Source organism: Vipera berus (genome assembly GCF_964194415.1).
Source record: "Vipera berus genome assembly, chromosome: 2".
NCBI lineage: Eukaryota > Metazoa > Chordata > Lepidosauria > Squamata > Viperidae > Vipera > Vipera berus.
Window position 1 is genome coordinate 124,162,284 of NC_138203.1, and position 16,960 is coordinate 124,179,243.

General features: G+C 45.3%; 2 protein-coding genes across 2 annotated transcripts; one reads left to right on the forward strand and one right to left on the reverse strand.

Moving 5' to 3' along the window:
* The first annotated feature begins 1,094 nt into the window (after nucleotides 1–1,094).
* Nucleotides 1,095–7,582, forward strand: PCSK1N (proprotein convertase subtilisin/kexin type 1 inhibitor). The gene is made up of 3 exons (XM_081318111.1): nucleotides 1,095–1,265; nucleotides 4,533–5,128; nucleotides 6,685–7,582. The coding sequence occupies exons 1-3, from the start codon at nucleotides 1,215–1,217 to the stop codon at nucleotides 6,938–6,940; spliced, it is 903 nt and encodes a 300-aa protein (XP_081174237.1). The 5' UTR covers nucleotides 1,095–1,214; the 3' UTR covers nucleotides 6,941–7,582.
* A 1,353-nt stretch (nucleotides 7,583–8,935) lies between these two features.
* On the reverse strand, nucleotides 8,936–14,752 carry LOC308664392 (LHFPL tetraspan subfamily member 5 protein-like). Its single transcript, XM_081321616.1, has 3 exons — nucleotides 14,100–14,752; nucleotides 10,858–11,100; nucleotides 8,936–9,048 (listed from the first exon to the last, which is right to left on the reverse strand). The coding sequence occupies exons 1-3, from the start codon at nucleotides 14,530–14,532 to the stop codon at nucleotides 9,020–9,022; spliced, it is 705 nt and encodes a 234-aa protein (XP_081177742.1). The 5' UTR covers nucleotides 14,533–14,752; the 3' UTR covers nucleotides 8,936–9,019.
* Nucleotides 14,753–16,960: the final 2,208 nt, after the last annotated feature.

Consider the following 16,960-nt stretch of genomic DNA (forward strand, 5'->3'; position numbering starts at 1 on the left):
TCTGGGGACTGGTTTCTGTCTTTTAATATTTTTTCTTCATTACTGTATTCCTTTGGGAAATATAATATTCTGCTTTTTAATATTCCCCAAAATATTTCTTTCTCTCCTCTCTCTCTCTCTCTCTCTCTCTCTCTCTGTGTGTGTGTGTGTGTGTGTATGTGTGTGTGCTGTCCTCCTATAGTGCAATAAATAATACCAACCAAGGGGTTACTCAGTAGAATTTCTCTATAGAAATTTCAAAAAATTAAAATCAAAAATTCAAAAAATTAAATATTCCTTTCTTGTGAAAGGAAGCTGAAAGAAATATTACTTTATAGAAGCAGACTTTAATACTGCAAAGAAGAACATTTTAGCTAAGTACAGAAAGTGCAACATATTACAGGTTTCAAAGTTTTTCCCACTTCTGAATGGAAGTGCTATCCAGCCATCTCTTAACCGGCAATTTGCATTTATCTCTGACTTAATTTCTCTTTTCCCATTCCCATTTCTCCAAGGCAATAAGTAATGGGACAGATTGTTTTTTATACATCTTGGTGCTGCTCCTAAACGATGCCAGAAGGGAGAAAATGCTACTTTAACTACAGCACAGCTAAGGACAACTTAAGCCTTTTTAATCCATGAGCTGGGGATGAGAGGAAGCGGTTAATTCCATGGGGGGCAAAACCGAACAATTCACATTATCAGGGCATGCCTGTAGGGGCAAGCAGAGAAAAGAACCTCAAGCAGCCACCCAGGCCCGACTATTCATTGGGAAAGGACTGCACTCTGCACGTGCTCAAGAACAGTGCTTGAATTGTGATTTTTTGCTCCCTCCCCACCTCAACTGTTCCAAAGACATACAGGGAAAAGCCTGAAGCAACCACCACGCCAGACTCTTTAGTGGGAAAGGAGTGCACTCTGCATATGCTCGGGAGCAGTGCTTTTTGCGTGTTCCAGGAACAAGACACAGACCACTACCCGGCTCCTCACCTTCCCGCTTCTCCCCCCCCCCCTCTCCCCCGGTTAGCCTACCGGCGACACAAAAGCTGCCGGGGAACTGAGTAACTGGTGTAGGCGGAGCCAAAGTCGGTGGGGCGGAGCGATTGGGTGGAGTTGTGGCGCTGTCTAGCGCGGTCCGCTTGGCTGGTGCAGACCAAGCTCGGCTCCGTCGTTCGCTTGCTGTCGCCGCCGCCGCTATCCGGGCAGCCTCTACCTCCCGAAGGGACTCGGGAGCGATGGGCCCGGCGCTGCTGCTCGCGCTGCTTTCGAGCCTCGGAGCCGCCAAGGTAGGAGATGCGAACACAAACTCGGTGATTGAATCCAACACGCAGGCTTGGCCGTGTGAACGCGACTGCGTTAGGTGATGCATAGCTGGGGCTCTGAGAACAAGGGAGCCAAAGCTAAGAGGGGAAATTGGTTACGCGTCCTGGAGCCCATCCTTTAGTGGTAGGCTAATGAGAGGATTTCTCTTTTGTTTCCCTCCATTTCGGGGCTAGTAGTTGTCCCTAGTTTGTGGCTTGGCTTCCTTACTTGAGTCATCTGTCAGCCTCTTTGTGGCGCATCTGTATTCCTGCTTCTCTAATAATGCTTCTGCCCAGATTGCCAGGATTTGATCTGGGGGATTCTGAGGGATCAACGGTAGCAAAATAAAGTGGAGAAATGCTTGACGGTCTATAAACCACCGAGTCCCCAATTCAGAGCACGGCTCGCCAGAAGTCTCAACCAAGGGACACTTCCGCACTGTGGTGGGTGACTGAAGGAGAAGTCCTGATTTTTCAGAGGAAGCAGGGATTATGGAAGACCAAGTGGCAGTCTCCTCACAGAGTGAAGATTTCTCTTAATGCTTCTGTTCGAGCAGTTTCAAACTGCAAAGGACATCTGGCTGCACTTCTGTGTGTATGAGGATGTGTGTGCGTGCATGGACATTTGTCGTAGGAAAGTATAAAATACTGTGATTCATGCATGCCTGTTTTTCATCCACCTACCCAGAGAAGTCAGTGCTGTGCACACTGTTGTGCAAGTGATTCACACATGTGCCTACGGGAAGCAGCTGTGTATGTTTCACAGGGCTGCTGAATGTGGGGGTTCTTGTGGGTGGGAGGATAACCAAGGTTTGCAAATTGTCTCTATGGCTGTGCCAGGATTGGAACTATTTTGGAGGGGGGGGTTTGCAAAAGAACAGCGCAAAAGCACTATATATGTGCAAGTGAGTGCAAAAAGGGTGAGCATTTATTTATGTATTTGATTTCCATACTTGCCCATCTCAACAAGTGACTCTTACTGGACGTTAATGGGTGCAGTATGTGAATACGTCCGACTTTTATAGAAGGGGCGTGACAGGGGGCTATTGTGTCTTGAAGACCAATGGGTGGGTATGTTTCTCTGCTAAGGGTAGGGTGTCCAGGTGTGTTCACAGAAAGGTGCCTATTGTTTTAAAAGAAAGTGCAGCATGGAATACATATGTCTGATGGAGGAGCAAAAGACATGTTCCGAGATGCCGTCATGGATGCTTTATGTAAGCACCAAGTCCTTTGCCACCATCCCTGCTTCCGGCGTCATTACTGATTCATCAACGCCTGGGGGACTAGGGCGGCTGAAAACAAAGGCAGAGCTAAGTGGGATGCTGAGCAGTAGCAAAACATCAGCTTGATGCATGGCGGGCTAACTAGTAACCTGAGAGATCAGGACCACATTTGATTTAACCATGCAATTCTTTGATGCATTTATTTATCCAAGATTTCCTAATTCTCCTCCTGCCGGTGTGTGTGTGACTAATCCTGCAGGAGGACTGCAGAGTCTGGCATCTTCACAGATTTCTATATATTCTCTGCAGAGGTGCCTGCCTGTCGTTTTTTTTGGAAAAGAACTTCCCCATTCTCCCAGATGTTCTCTGCCCTGACTTTTATTTCTCTTCATTGTGCTGAGGTTGTGCTGTGCTGAGGTTCAGGTTAATTTTTCTAACTTTATAAATTTATAGCTATTTACAAATAGCTAAACAGAGCAGGACATTTCTTTTGTTTTCAAAGGTCTGGAGGGTTTGTTATAACTTTGGAAGAATCTAATCAGATTTACTCTACAGAAAACTGGGCCACGGAATATAGAGACCAAGATTTATTTTTTTTATTTTAATTCCATTTATATCCCGCCCTTCTCCGAAGACTCAGGGCAGCTTACAAACTTAGCAGTAGCCTTCATTCTATGTATATGCCTGCTTATTAGGGCTTTCACACACACACCAAGCGGCATTATTACAAAGTCAGCTTAATTGCCCCCAACAATCTGGGTCCTCATTTTACCTACCTCGGAAGGATGGAAGGCTGAGTCAACCAAGATGATAGGGATGATGAATGGTAATTACAATAATCAGATGCTGAGAGGAGAGACTGATGTTCATAGATCATATTGCTATAGTTTGAGTGAATCAGGCTATGTGTATATAGTTTGCATTTGTTTGTGGGCATGTGTTTGTGTGTGTGTGTGTGGAGAGAACAAATGGTTAATAAGATCTCTCTCTCTCTCTCTCTCTCTCTCTCTCTCTCTCTCTCTCTCTCTCTCTCTCTCTCTCATATTATATTTGTATTTTAAGTCTTGATAACCTCCATAGAACTTCAGTTATAGGGTTGTTTAAATATTGTATAATAGTCAATACACCTCAGTCAGAGAGAGTCAGTCTTCATCACAATGACCAATTAAAAATGATTAGTAAAAATTAGCTTTTGCCATAGAAACACTTAGCATTATTTTCAGTGGCACAAATAGAAACTCTGACACCTATTGTTTCTCCTCAGTGCTTTGGCATTTGAGAGAGAAACTAAAGCATTGAAAAAGAGCTTTTTCTTTTTCTTTTGTATTTCTGTGACTGTATATTACTACATACAGTCATTTCTGTGCTTCTTTGTCACTACAAATATTAGAATAAGCCAACTAATATCTGTTATGTATGAGGAGGAAAAATGTGATTGGATTTTTTCCGCCTAGGATCTTGAGGTGTCTGTGTATCAATGTTTCTATCCATCTATGCATCCATCCTTCTAGTTATTTATTTAAAATTAAATAAACACAGTTCCATTTTCCAGTGATTAGTTGCAGTCCTGCTGCTGGGGCCAACAGTTAGCTCTCATCTAACCGACTTCAAGAGAATAAAATAAGAATGGACACTGGTGCCATTCTGAGCTCCCTGGGGAAGGATAGAATTAAAATACATGTCTATATATAACAAAGATTAAAAAAATACTGATTTATTTCAACGAGCAAGTTAAATGCTCTTGTCTGGTGAAATCAATGAGATTTAAAAGTACTTTCCTAAGATCAGATAGAAGCTTTCCTTTATTTTTCATCAAACTACCTGTGTGTGTTGAGCTACTTATAGTTTGATGGGGGGGGGGTTCCTGTTGTTTTGTGTTGATATGTAGTGAATCCATTGCCAAAGCCCCAGCTCTGAGTCCACAGCAGGAATGATCTAATTATCTCCCTCCCCGCCTGGCCCCAGGGTCTGACTGCTGTCTGTCTATATTTGTTCACTTCCTGTCAATCATCTTCCCTGTTTCTTGCAGCCTCTGCCCACCACAGGCAGCTCCCATGGAGGGATGAATCACAACCTGTCAGGGGGGGTCCGGCGAGTGCGCCGTGAGCTTCAGGGGGCACCATATGAGGCTGTTGAGACCGCCTTGGCCAATGAAGTGTATTACCCAGAACTGGTTCAGCTGGCTGCCCTGGAAAGGGCCTTGTCGACTCCGGGTGGCCAGCTACAAGAAGATCACTTTGCCCAAACCTTGGAACGAGCGTTGGCTTCTTCCGGGAACCAGCTGGCTGATGAGCGAATGGCCCAGGCCCTTGAAAGAGCGGTGTCCCCACCTAGCAACCAGTTCCAGCCAGACAAGCACCTGGCACGTGCTTTGCAGCGCCTCCTTCAGGATGGGCATCGCCGGGATCAGGAATCTGTCTACCTGGCAAATCTGCTGAGGCTGTGGGATGAAGCCAAGGGGGCAACCTTGTACCCCGAGTACGATGAGACTGGCTTGGCAGGTGGCTCCTCTCCACCCAGAGCACTGCCGAATCGTTATTGGGCCCCCGAAGGAGGTTTTGAACCCCAAGAAGAGCTGGGCGCCGAGGAGGAAGCTGCTGGAGAGGTGGACCCCGAAATGCTGAGGTAGCCAGAGATGAAAAATCAGGGTTTGCTTTGAATAAAGATTTAACTCTCAAGGTTCAGAATGCCGCCACTGAGCTATATAGAAGGTAGAGTGGGGATATGCCTCTGAGCCTGTGTAGATTGGCATCAATTCATTTTCCACTGCTGAGTAAAATCAGGCCACTCTCTTACCTTTATTGAATCGATTTTTTTTTTAAAAAAACCAACAACAACAAAATGGTTGTTTGATAGCCTTTCAGGGAGTAGTTCACAAAAGAAGCATAAATAACACGAAAGAGGAATTTTTCCAGATTTGCAGCTCCTCCTCCTGCACTGAGAACCATCCATTCTCTGGAATAAATGTTTAAGAGAGGTGAGTTGCTGTAGAGGGAAGAAAGGAGTCCTATTGTAATTCTTCTCCCACCTCCATTCTTAGAAAATTTTCCCGAATCATGATGATGATGATGATCATCATCATCATGATAATAATCATTTCATCAGGAGAAAGATACTTTGGACCAACAGGATTGATTTACTTATTAAACATTTATACAGCCGCCCAATGCATACACAGTGACTCCAGGCAGCGTACAACATTATAAAATTATACCCATTCAATTACGATTGCATTCAGGTTTATTATTTATTGCTTAGATCTGTGACTTTTTGCTTTTGACGAGTAAATCTCCGCTCTGGGTTCAGCAAAAGGCCCTGTGAGAGCTTCTAAGGCAAAGGGATGGCAAGCCACTTTTTGTGGGAGCAGGTCCAATACAACTGGACTTCTTGTGCTTTTTGGAAACCCCCCCCCCCAAGTTGGAATAGACTTCTTTCTTCACACGGCCATGAAAAGTGTAACCATCTCTCCGGAGAAAAGTCAGGCTTGGATAGTAGGTTCATGGGTCAAACTGAAGGTGGGAACTGCAGGGAGCAGCCCCTCATTTTCGGCTCACAACAAAGGTATCGCTGAATTACTGGCTGGTTTGTACCTTTGCCCACATGGAAACATTTCCTCTCCATTATTAAGCTCCGGCTACATTGCAGACAATCACACTGTACTAATGGAGAGATGTCTCTTCACTGATGCCACCAGTGTGACTTGGAGAAGGGAAGGCTTGGTGCTCCGCAATCCCATGTTCAGTTCTCTATCTGAATGTATCAGTCTAATGGGGAAAGGATCTATGTTCCCAATCCTCAGTGCACATATAGATTTTCCTGGATTCTGTTCTTGGGAAGGGAAGATTTATGTCTGCTTTTATATTGGGAACGTAAAATGTCAGTTCTTGGAAGGCAGGTGGGAAGGAGGTGAGAAACCTTCTAATGTGCTTGGCTCAAATGAGGTGTGAACGTGGGCTGTTGCGATTTGTAAGCCATGGTTTGAGAGCATGGCAGAAGCCCAGGCATCTAGCCGTTTTAATCAAAGACATGTTTGATAGATCACAGCTTAGTATACAGCGTGAGCTGGCCGAGTCTGCAAAACAACTCCTGTGTCTCTTTCCTGCAGAAGATTCTTGCAGATTAAAATGCCTCCAGGGGTGGGTTGCTAAGCCCCCAATTCTACCTTTCTCTGTTCTTTTCAGGTATCTGATTGGCAGGATCCTATCAGGAGCAAGCAACATGCCTTCGCAGCGCCTCCCACTGACTCCCAGACGCCTGCGTCGTGCCATCTTTGATGGAGGGGACCTACCTGAACCCCCCAATCTTCTGCGGGTCAAGCGTCTTGGCGGGGAGAGTGGAGACGAGCTGCAGCGAGTCAAGCGGACAGAGGGAGAAGGGGTGGGTGGGAGACGGAGTATGAGTGGGGGCACCCAGAGGCTTCGGTATCTCTCTGAATAATGAGAATTGGTTTCTGTGAAAACAAAAACTGGGGAGCAACCTCACTGATGAGTTCCCCCCCCCTTTGAATGTCAATGGACTGTGAGTGACACCTCGTGTTCTTTCCTGCCTCTGTCCTACCTGTGACCCCAAAATACTGGGAAAGAAGGGGGGATAACCTTGGACTGGGATCCCCAAATCCCAATTATGTTCTATAAAGTGTATTTAGGGGAGGGGCGCTTTTCTCTTCACTGACTTTCTCAGTGCCCTGATGGAAAGCTCTTTTCAGCTAAGGAGATGGTTTTTCACTGATGGTTAGTTCCTACCTCCCTCCAAAGCCAGAGCTAGGTATCGCCAGCCTCATTCTTCTCACACCTTGGCTTTTTTTTTAATGTGGCTTAAACAAATTTCCAACCCACCCACCCACCCCCAAAAAACTTCCAACTGCCTTAATATTTCTCCTTCATTGATGCTGCCTCTCACCCCTACTTCCCTGTATCCACCTGCTTGTTTCTGTCTGGTTTGTAAGACCCCTTGTGTTCAACCCTCGTTGGCCTACATAAACACCAACGCTGCCCTTGCTGATTTGTTGCCATGTTCAATCATGCTTGTGGCCAGAGTTTTAATGTTGATGAATTACTGAATAAAAAGTCCCACCAGGTATTTTATTGTAGCAGTGGTCTTCTTCGTGTTGTCCTGTGGAAAATTTTGGGGAAACCTTGGATGTGGCCCTCAGAACTCTAGAATTTGCCATGGAATTCTAATTTATAGAATGATGATGACATGCATGTTTAGTTAATTAACCTTCAAATGTTTTAGTTTCAGCTGTGCCTATATCTTGGAGTGTGGACCCCACCTTTATACTCAAAAGGTCAAGGGCAATTAAGTTTGAAAGAAGTTGGGCATCCAGGACTTGCTGCAGATAGACCATTATCCTTAGCTCCACTCTGGGGCCCTATCTCCATCAGTATTAGAAATAAGCTGATAGAACCGGACAGTAAATCTAATCAAATTATAAATCTAAAAGATACTTCAATACTTTAGATTTCCCAGACACTCCTGTTTATTGGGCTCTTCAGTGAAGAAAACTCACAAAAAAACAAAACAAAAATCCTTACACTGGGATTTGATGCTAAATCTCGGAAGCCTTAGAGCAGGGGTGTCAAACTGCTGGCTCACAGGCCAGTTGCATCATGCAGAGGCTGTGCCTACCCCAGCTCTGGCAATGCAAAAAAAGTCTTGAAACATCACGTGATGTGGTAACTTTGACACCCCTGGCCTAGAGGGTACTATTAGAAGAAAGAGGTTGGTGCTGAATGAACAGTCTATCTCTGGGCTTTCAAAAGTCAAGAACCTTCAAAAAATGGTAACCATGTCAAGCTATATTGGTTTTCTACTAATAGATACTTGCCTTAAACAAGAGGTTCTGAGGTGATGATCAATCCAGAGCCTCTTGAGAGTCACAGAGTGAATTGGGTGGCCATATACATAAAGACAACTTTGTTCTCTTCCAGATGTTATATTGAATGAGTTCAGTACAACTTGAACATCACAGAGTCTTTTCCTGGAAGGATGTACCTTCTCCCCAATTCTTTTCATGTCATAGAGGATTCTGACAACAAACAATTTCAACTAGGTCTTTTTTCATTTTCAACTGTAATTTTTCATCTGCTATAGGCCTTGGCGAGTATGGCAGTCTGGATAAATGTGGAACACTCTGTCCTTTGTTTCATTTTGAAGAGGGTGGGGGAAATTGGGGATTATTTTAAATACTAAAGTTGAAACCTGCTAAGGACTACTGTCATTTCCTGCTGAACATCTCTTGGAAATCACCTTACTGTAAATATATATTAGTTGCTGCCAGATTTTAACTGGGTGACATTTTTGACATGCAAAAATCTAGAATTAGGAAGCTATATATTGCCTGTGGGCCTTCTGTTGTCCAGCCCTGAATGAGAGAAAAAGGTTTTACAAGCAATTTCAATTAACCATGAAAGATACTAATAAGACACCATAATATTATCATTTTCTAAAATTTATTGCAACGGGTACAGCAAAACCGTGACATATCCTCCTCTGAAGAATGTTTGCTGGTTGGAATTAATCCGGAGTCAGCGCTGAAGTCACACCTAAGCACGTGCCACAAACAGAAAAGGAACAAGTTATAACATACTTTCTAAAACCTGTGATGCCCAAGTCCACTTCTCTACCCACTCCACTAAAAACCCAGTTTAAAAGACTTATAAACCCTAAAAAGGTTGCATTATGAGGAAGGAAGATACTTACAAAATGATGGGCAATCACCCAGTCAGATAAAAGTAATAATAATAATAATAATAATAATAATAATAATAATAATAATAATAATAAATAATAATAATAATAATAATAATAATAATAATAATAATAATAATAATAATAATAATAATAATAATAATAATAATAATAATAATAATTATTATTATTATTATTATTATTATTATTATTATTATTATTTAATTTTTATACCGCCCTTCTCCCGAAGGACTCAGGGCAGTGTACAGGGCAATACAATAAAATACAATATATAAAAATTAAAAGAAATATTAAATACAATAGCCCAATTCAATAGATTAGTACAAAACGTTAAAATACCCCTAAACCCATCAGACCAGGCCGGCTTGTTCAGTACTTCATTCATTTCCTGAAGTGTGTTTTCAGAAAGTAATGGGATTTTTAAAAAAAAGGCCTGATGTTTTGTCCTCTCCCTTGGTTGTTTCATGTATGCGTATGCGCACATGCGTACACATGCTTCACAATGCATGTACATTGAAGAGGAAAGGAAATATGGAAAAGCTGGGAGTTTCACCGTTGACTTTTCCAACATCGTTTCTGAATTTATAGGCAGCCCTCTCCAGCTGAGGGCCCTCCAGATGCACTGGCTTTAACTGCCATCATGCTTGAGCAATAATTAACCTTGCAGTCAAAGGAGTTTTGCTGGCTCTTTGAAGCTTTACACACCAATCAGTCATGTGAGCTTCCCACAGCAGGGCTTGTGAACAGAGCACTCTGCAAACTTGAGGGATGCTAACATCATGTTCTCTAACCTTAATAAATCTTTTTTGGCAGACACAGCAGCAACGTTTTAAACTGGAACAAAATGGTGCCTTTTTAATTTCCTATAATTGTCCTGACCTGTCAGTCTGTAGTAAAATCAAAGATTAAAGGCCAGCAATTGGGTGTTTGTGTCTATGTGAATTTCTCAACTGTTTATCATTCAAATGAGCTCTAAATGTGCATATATCTTTCAGTAAGCCTCACTAACCTGAGATCAGTTTTGAGATATACCTAGGATTATCATATCTGGGCTGCAGAAGATCAAAGAGATTCTTCATTTCTATCAAATAATTGTCTGGATTTTTTTCCAGCCCAGCTTTATTAGCCCTAACATATCTCACAAATCAAGGCTAATACAAACCCACACTGAATAAATTAGTCTGGGCTTCCTGTTGGCGCCAAAAGGGAGGCAGGTGAGAGAAATACCTTTGGCATTTGCCCAAACCATTTAGTCACAAGAATAGGATATTTTCGTATCTCTTCCAAAGATTAGCATAAATTGAAGAAGACCCAGGTTTGCAGCTTCCAGTATTTTAGGGAGTCTCTGCACATAATTTGAGAACAAGCAGGGTTGTTGTTGTTGTTGTTGTTATGCATGTGTAAGACAAATAGAGGGATATTTGTAAGATGCAAGAAAGAATGTGCTTTATTCACGTCATGGTCAGAATACCGGTGGCAGGACAGTCTCAATCCCAATTGCATTGGGGTGTCTCATTGCCTGTAACTAAGCAACAGCTCACGTGGCTGTTAGTCCTGCCTCTCAGGCAGCTAGCTTTGTCGAAGCATCCATTGGCTCCATTTATTACCAAGACAGAAAGGGCCCAAGATGTGCCCATGCTTACCTCTCCCCTCTCGGGGTGGTGTGTAGCCTGCAGGCAACAGAGCATCCTGTCTGTTTCCCAGCACGAAAGCGAGGGTGGCCAGAACCAATGCGTCAGCGATGCCCAGCAAGGCGAGAGTAAAGGCCCAGTGGATCGAGCAGGTACCCAGGGTGTAGCTCCTGGCCTGGGGCCCACACAGAGCCCTCACCTCTGGCGCTCCCCAGCCATCTGGGAAGACCAGGCAGCCAAGAGCCTGACAAGTCGCTGCGAGAAAGAGAGAGAGATGGGCAAAGAGGAAAGGTGTGTGTGTGTGTGTGTGTGTGTGTGTGTGTGTGTGAGAGAGAGAGAGAGAGAGAGAATGAGAATATTAACGGAATCCATATAGACACATGCTGTAGAATACAAACTCACTGACGTTTCCCAGTCTTGATATCCTTCTCCCGGTGACTCGCTTCACACGACATGCTTAACCGGATCAAGAAAAGAAGGAATGCTTTATGCAAACATGAAAATGCAATCAGCTCTGCAGCTCTGCAGCTGGAGAAGGTTGGTTTCCACTTAAGGGATCCCCAGGTTTGTTTTGGGTTGAACTGCCCCTCCCCCAAAAAACCATGGAGATGAAAAAGGACAAAGGAGCTTCCACTGGGATTTCTAACCTCTTCCTGCTTCTGCATTGAACCCAGAAGTGAGAGTTTGGCATAATTCCTGAAATCTGGATTTTTATTTCTGAAAGAGACCTCCCTGCTGTACATTCCACATTTATCTTGGATTTATATTTGAAATGAAATAGAAAAGCCCAATTTTGCTTAGACAGGCAGTGAGGGAATATGCTTTGACACTGTTCCTGCTTGGTGTGCACAAGCCCCTCAAACTTGCTCTTGGCCTCATAGGGAGTTGTTACCAACAGTTTGAAAAACCTGGTTTACAGAGTTGCCAAAGGTGCTACTTGCACGCCCCTGTGAGCTCTGAAGTACCTTTTCCAGTCTGAATTTGAATTAGTGCATGGCCTTATCCACATAGAACTCGTATCTTCTCTCCCAAGGTTGTATTGGTAAGGTAAGAAAAGGTAAGAAAAAAGGTAACAAGTGCTCTTAGAATGATCATCAGGAATTTTTGGTTCACAGAGAAAATTCAAGAAAATTGGCTTCAACCTGTGGAAGTTTCCATCCCAGCGTTTCCAGCTTAAAATGGTCCATTGGAGATGCTTTCTAAAGGACCCACCATTCTGAAGCCAGTGGGGAGAGATAAGAACCGGTTGCTTTTCAGTTTGATCAGTCTCGACATGTTTGGGCATTTCAGAATACAGAATAACAAGAGTTGGAAGAGACCTTGGAGGTCCTCCAGTCTGACCCCTTGCTCAAGCAGGAAACCATATACCAAATGGTTCAATCTCTTCTTATAAATCAGGGGTGTCAAACTCAATTTCATTGAGGGCCGCATCAGCATTGCGGTTGCCCTCAGGGGGCCGGGTGGGTGTGGCCTGGGTGGGCGTGGCCTACTGGGTGGGCGTGGCTAGAGTGCATATGGCCTACTGGGTGGGCATGGCCAGCTCTACATCGTTCGCATCAAGGGTGCCTATGGGGGCCTGGGCAGGAGTGGGACAGATCTGAGGGTCTCTGGCAGAAGGAGGGTCTCTGGGCCAGGGCCAAGGCAGTGGGGGCCGTTCCCTCACTGTTTCCAGGATGGCTTTGCGGGCCGCATGAAACCACTTCGCGGGCCGGATCCGGCCCCCGGGCCTTGTGTTTGACATGTCTGTTATAAATGGTTCAATCTCTTCTTATAAACAAATGGTTCAATCTCTTCTTATAAACCTCCAGTGTTGGAGCATCCACAACTTCTGGAAGCTGTGGGTGCTCCAACACTGGAGGTTTTTAAGAAGAGATTGATGGTATCAACATCCGTGGCACTATCCTCCTGCTAGTTAATAACTGACAACTGTCTGTCAAGAACTTATCCTACCCTGCCCTAATTGAAAGGAATGAGAGCTGCAGAAGAGCTCTCAGTTCACCCAGGACTCCCGAGCTCATAATTCAACTTCCCAAGTTAGCGTTTATTTCTAAACCCAGCCAGTAGCCTTTATCGCCACGGAGAACACTTGAAAAGAGATGGGCAGCGACCACCAACACCTGAAAACACAACCGCCCCATCCCCAACCCTGCATTTTCCCCCCCACATCCTTCTATACCGTTGCAAAAACAAATCAGGGCACACTGCGCAAAAAAGTAAACACAACACACACAAATAAAACGTACATTTGCGCAACTCACACCAGTTTCCAGAGTTTAGCTTGTTTAGCATGGCGTCTGGTTTAACCTGGATGCAGAACTAACTTTTGCTTCCCACTGTGCCCTACCCATGGATGGCATCCCACTTTCTCTGTCTTGGATAACTCCAAAGCCTGGTCGCTGGAACCACCTTCATTCTTAAAGCTGCTGTTGCTGATCAGACCAGAAGCATGAGTTTTGCCACTTAAGATCCTCTAAGGCAGGGGTGTCAAACTCAATTTCATTGAGGGCCGCATCAGCATTGCGGTTGCCCTCAGGGGGCTGGGTGGGTATGACCAGGGTGGGCGTGGCCTACTGGGTGGGCGTGGCTAGAGTACGTATAGCCTACTGGGTGGGCGTGGCCAGCTCTACATCGTTCACATCAAGGGTGCCTATGGGGGCCTGGGCAGGAGTGGGACAGATCTGAGGGTCTCTGGAAGAAGGAGGGTCTCTGGGGCAGGGCCAAGGCAGTGGAGGCTGTTCCCTCACTGTTTCCAGGATGGCTTCGCAGGCCACATGAAACCACTTCGCGGGCCAGATCTGGCCCCCGGGCCTTATGTTTGACATGTCTGCTCTAAGGTGAATGGCCAGGTTTGCAGTCTAGCTTGATGGAGATAGGATCCCTCGTAGTGAAGGACATGCAGGCTCACTCAGATGTAAAAGAACAATTTTCTCTCGTTGCAGCAAGTGAAGAATAATCGGCATACTCGGGGACCCTCTTGGAAGGGAAACCTAACCTCTGCTTCTGAACATTTCCATTTATTTTGAATGAAGCCTGCATGGTCTTGTCTGGATTTGACTGCTCCTATCCCCAGCAAGAAGAGACTAAACTTTGTGGTTTGCCTTACAAATTCGATTTTTAAGTTTACAGCATGGCTTGTGTGAGACCCGAGCTTCAGCAGCATCTCTTTTTCCAGATTCTTTCCCTATCCCACTCCCATCCCTCCCCCTTCTGAGTTTGTCTTTTCAAAAATGACGGCCCAACCTGGATTCTCTTACCTGCTGAAAGCTGCTGCCAGGCACACACCTTGTAGACGGTCCCAGCACTGCAGACCCAGAAAAGACCCAAGGAGGCCACACTGCCCATCACCAACACCAGGGCCATCAGGACAAAGACGGCAGCTGCTTTGAAAGATGGGATGGGGGTTAGAGTGACCAGCGATCCCTCACACTGGAGGACCCCATCCTGCTCCGTGCAGATTTGGTAGAGGCCGAAGGAGCCCACAGCGCTCACGCTGGGGTCAGAGAGGGCCCCGGAGATTGGCAGCTGATAGGTGAGGGGTGCTGTCTGCACCCATGCTGGCTGGATAAGCACCACCACCTCCAAGATGCCAAAGCAGAGGCTACAGCCAGCCCAGAGAGCACCCACTGCCCTGGCATTGCGCACAAAATCCGTCTGATAGAGGGCTGCTGCTTCTCGGGCTGCCAACATGGTCCACGTCTCCTTTGAGGGACCTGCTGCAAGCGTCCTTCTGCAAGAAGTGCTTTCCTTTCTCTTTCTCCTAGGAGCCAAATCCTACCGGAGTGTTCACACCTGAAGTCAGTTGATGCATCCCTTCTCTGGCAACTCTCCTTTCCTTTGCTCAGCTCCTCCTCCTTTGGGGGAAAAAACTCTCCATACCTCTGCTCCAGCAGCTCCACTTCTCCACCGAGTTGTGGGGTTCTCCACCCCTGGAATCTGGCAGCAGAATCCCACCGTCCCTCGTAGGGATCTCCCCGGGGTGAGGATTGCTAAGCTCTTTTCCTCTGCAGTCTCGGCATTCCTCCGCTGATGTTGATGGAGGAAGTGGTGGTGGGGGGAAAGCAGTGCTACATTGCCTCCAAGATTGGCTTCCTTCTTTTGCTGGGTGCTGCGAGAGGTGGGCGGGGGGGGGAGGGAATTGATTTCTTTCCTTTGCCAAGCTCATCCATCATTCCCTACACTGCTTCTTACTTCTCCTGCCTGGGAGACAGAAGCAGCCACTTGGCCAAAATGCCCACTGGCCTTGCCCCTTCCTCTCCCCCCCCCCTGTCTTTCTGAGCAAGAGCCCCTAGGGAGTAGGACTGGATTCGGAGCATCTGCTGCCCGATTCATCTCCCACACAAGAGGATGGATGCAAAGGTTGACCAGTTCTCCACTGCTAAATTGTGCTCTGGCTTTGATAGACCTAGGAGAGGAGACGAAGGAAGGAAGGAGACTTCGGCGGGGGTAGAAAGAAGGTCCCCTTCCTCATCTTCGCACCAGGCGTGCAAATGCCAGGGATGAGATTAGCACTTCCAGAAGGAAGCAGCAAGCGCCTTTAAATAAAATAGGCAAGTGCTTAGATACTGATACAGTCCATTAACATCCAGAACTGCTGTACGCCAGTTTGCTGAAGCAGCGATTACCCCTGCCTGGACTATACCACTTCACAAGTTCCCAGGGAGACGGGTTGCAGATCAGCCATCTGCTGCTCTGCTCTGCTCTGCCAAGAGCATTCAGCCAAGCTTTCTGCCACCTCCGCTGATATATAGGCATATATGTCAACATGGACTTAACCACTGTAGCGAGAACTAGGCCCTAAAAGACTAGGTGCTAATTCTACCTTGCCATTTTTTTTCTGCCAGAAATTCAGGGGTAATGAAGTAGGCAGAATCTTTCTGTTTCTTTCGTTTGCAACGTAGAGATGGTATGGTAATTCTTAAATACTTTAGAGCAGGGGTAGGCAACCTCGGCTCTTTTATGACTCGTGGACTTCAACTCCCAGAATTCCTGAGTCAGCAGGAATTCTGGGAGTTGAAGTCCACGAGTCATAAAAGAGCCGAGGTTGCCTACCCCTGCTTTAGAGGATTTTTGAATGCATTATTGAGAAATGCTTGGAATGCTTAAAGCTCCCTATACAATGAATTTGAAATCTACTCCCTCAAGTGAACGTTAAGTGTCAATGGAACAGGAGCATAAGCAAGGCGCCTGAGAAATACACACGCTGAAGGAAAACTCAAGGCTTGCTGAATTAAAGAAAATGATCATTATTATGGGAGCAAAGCTTTCCCTCCAAACAAATCAACAAGGACCATGGCTGCTTGCGGGCCCAGTCTACAAATGCCATATTGCTCAGCCCGCCAGCATCTGAGATGCTTTTATTATACTGTGTTTTCTCAAGAAAACAGAAATTTGACGAACTATGGCAACTGAGAAGAGTGGAGAGAAGAACACGGGGATCTGGAGGCAAGGAAACATTGAGAAGGATTAAAAAAGAAAAGTAAATGTTTTTGTTAACATTAGTTGGATGGGATCAGACCAAAACGGGAGATTCAGGAATGAAAATGTACGCAGACCATTGGGAAGAAAATGTGTAGAGATTGTGGTGGGATGAGGGAATTAAAAACAAGCGAGAGAGAAAAGCTATCTACGAAGAGAAAAATGTTCAGAGACGTGATTGTACAGTATATAAAAGTGAGCAGCCTGTGGCCTTCAGACAAAAATGCCACCCCTAAATTACATGGAATCCACCCAGTTTTTCCACTGGCCAGTTATCATTTATCTCTGTCCCCGCCCCAATTATCCTTGCAATCTATTGGTTGTCTGCTGCCATTAGCAGAAGGTAGATCCTCAGCAGACTGCATCAGCCGGCAGAAAAACAGATGACGGCTAATGCTTATCCATTCATGCCTATCAGAAAACGCTGGGGCAAGCTGCTAAGCAAATCATAGGGGACAGATGATTAGCAATGTAATTTTTTTGTCTTGTCTCATAAACAAATAGATTAAACAGATCCAATGAATCACCTAGGCCACAAAGAAAGGGAACAAGGGAAAGGGACCAATGCTTCCCGAATGCTCGATGGATCCGTCATGTGGCCGCTGTTGTTTTTCTTAGCATTTGTCCCACAAAGTTGCAA

Excerpts from the sequence above, each read along its gene's own strand:
- LOC308664392 (XM_081321616.1), bottom strand. The coding sequence starts at position 14,532 with ATGTTGGCAGCCCGAGAAGCAGCAGCCCTCTATCAGACGGATTTTGTG. Across the intron at positions 11,101-14,099 it reads CTGGCAGCAGCTTTCAGCAG|CGACTTGTCAGGCTCTTGGC; the intron begins GTAAGAGAATCC and ends TCTTTCTCGCAG. Across the intron at positions 9,049-10,857 it reads ACCACCCCGAGAGGGGAGAG|GTGTGACTTCAGCGCTGACT; the intron begins GTAAGCATGGGC and ends GCACGTGCTTAG.
- PCSK1N (XM_081318111.1), top strand. The coding sequence starts at position 1,215 with ATGGGCCCGGCGCTGCTGCTCGCGCTGCTTTCGAGCCTCGGAGCCGCC. Across the intron at positions 1,266-4,532 it reads CGAGCCTCGGAGCCGCCAAG|CCTCTGCCCACCACAGGCAG; the intron begins GTAGGAGATGCG and ends TGTTTCTTGCAG. Across the intron at positions 5,129-6,684 it reads GTGGACCCCGAAATGCTGAG|GTATCTGATTGGCAGGATCC; the intron begins GTAGCCAGAGAT and ends TGTTCTTTTCAG.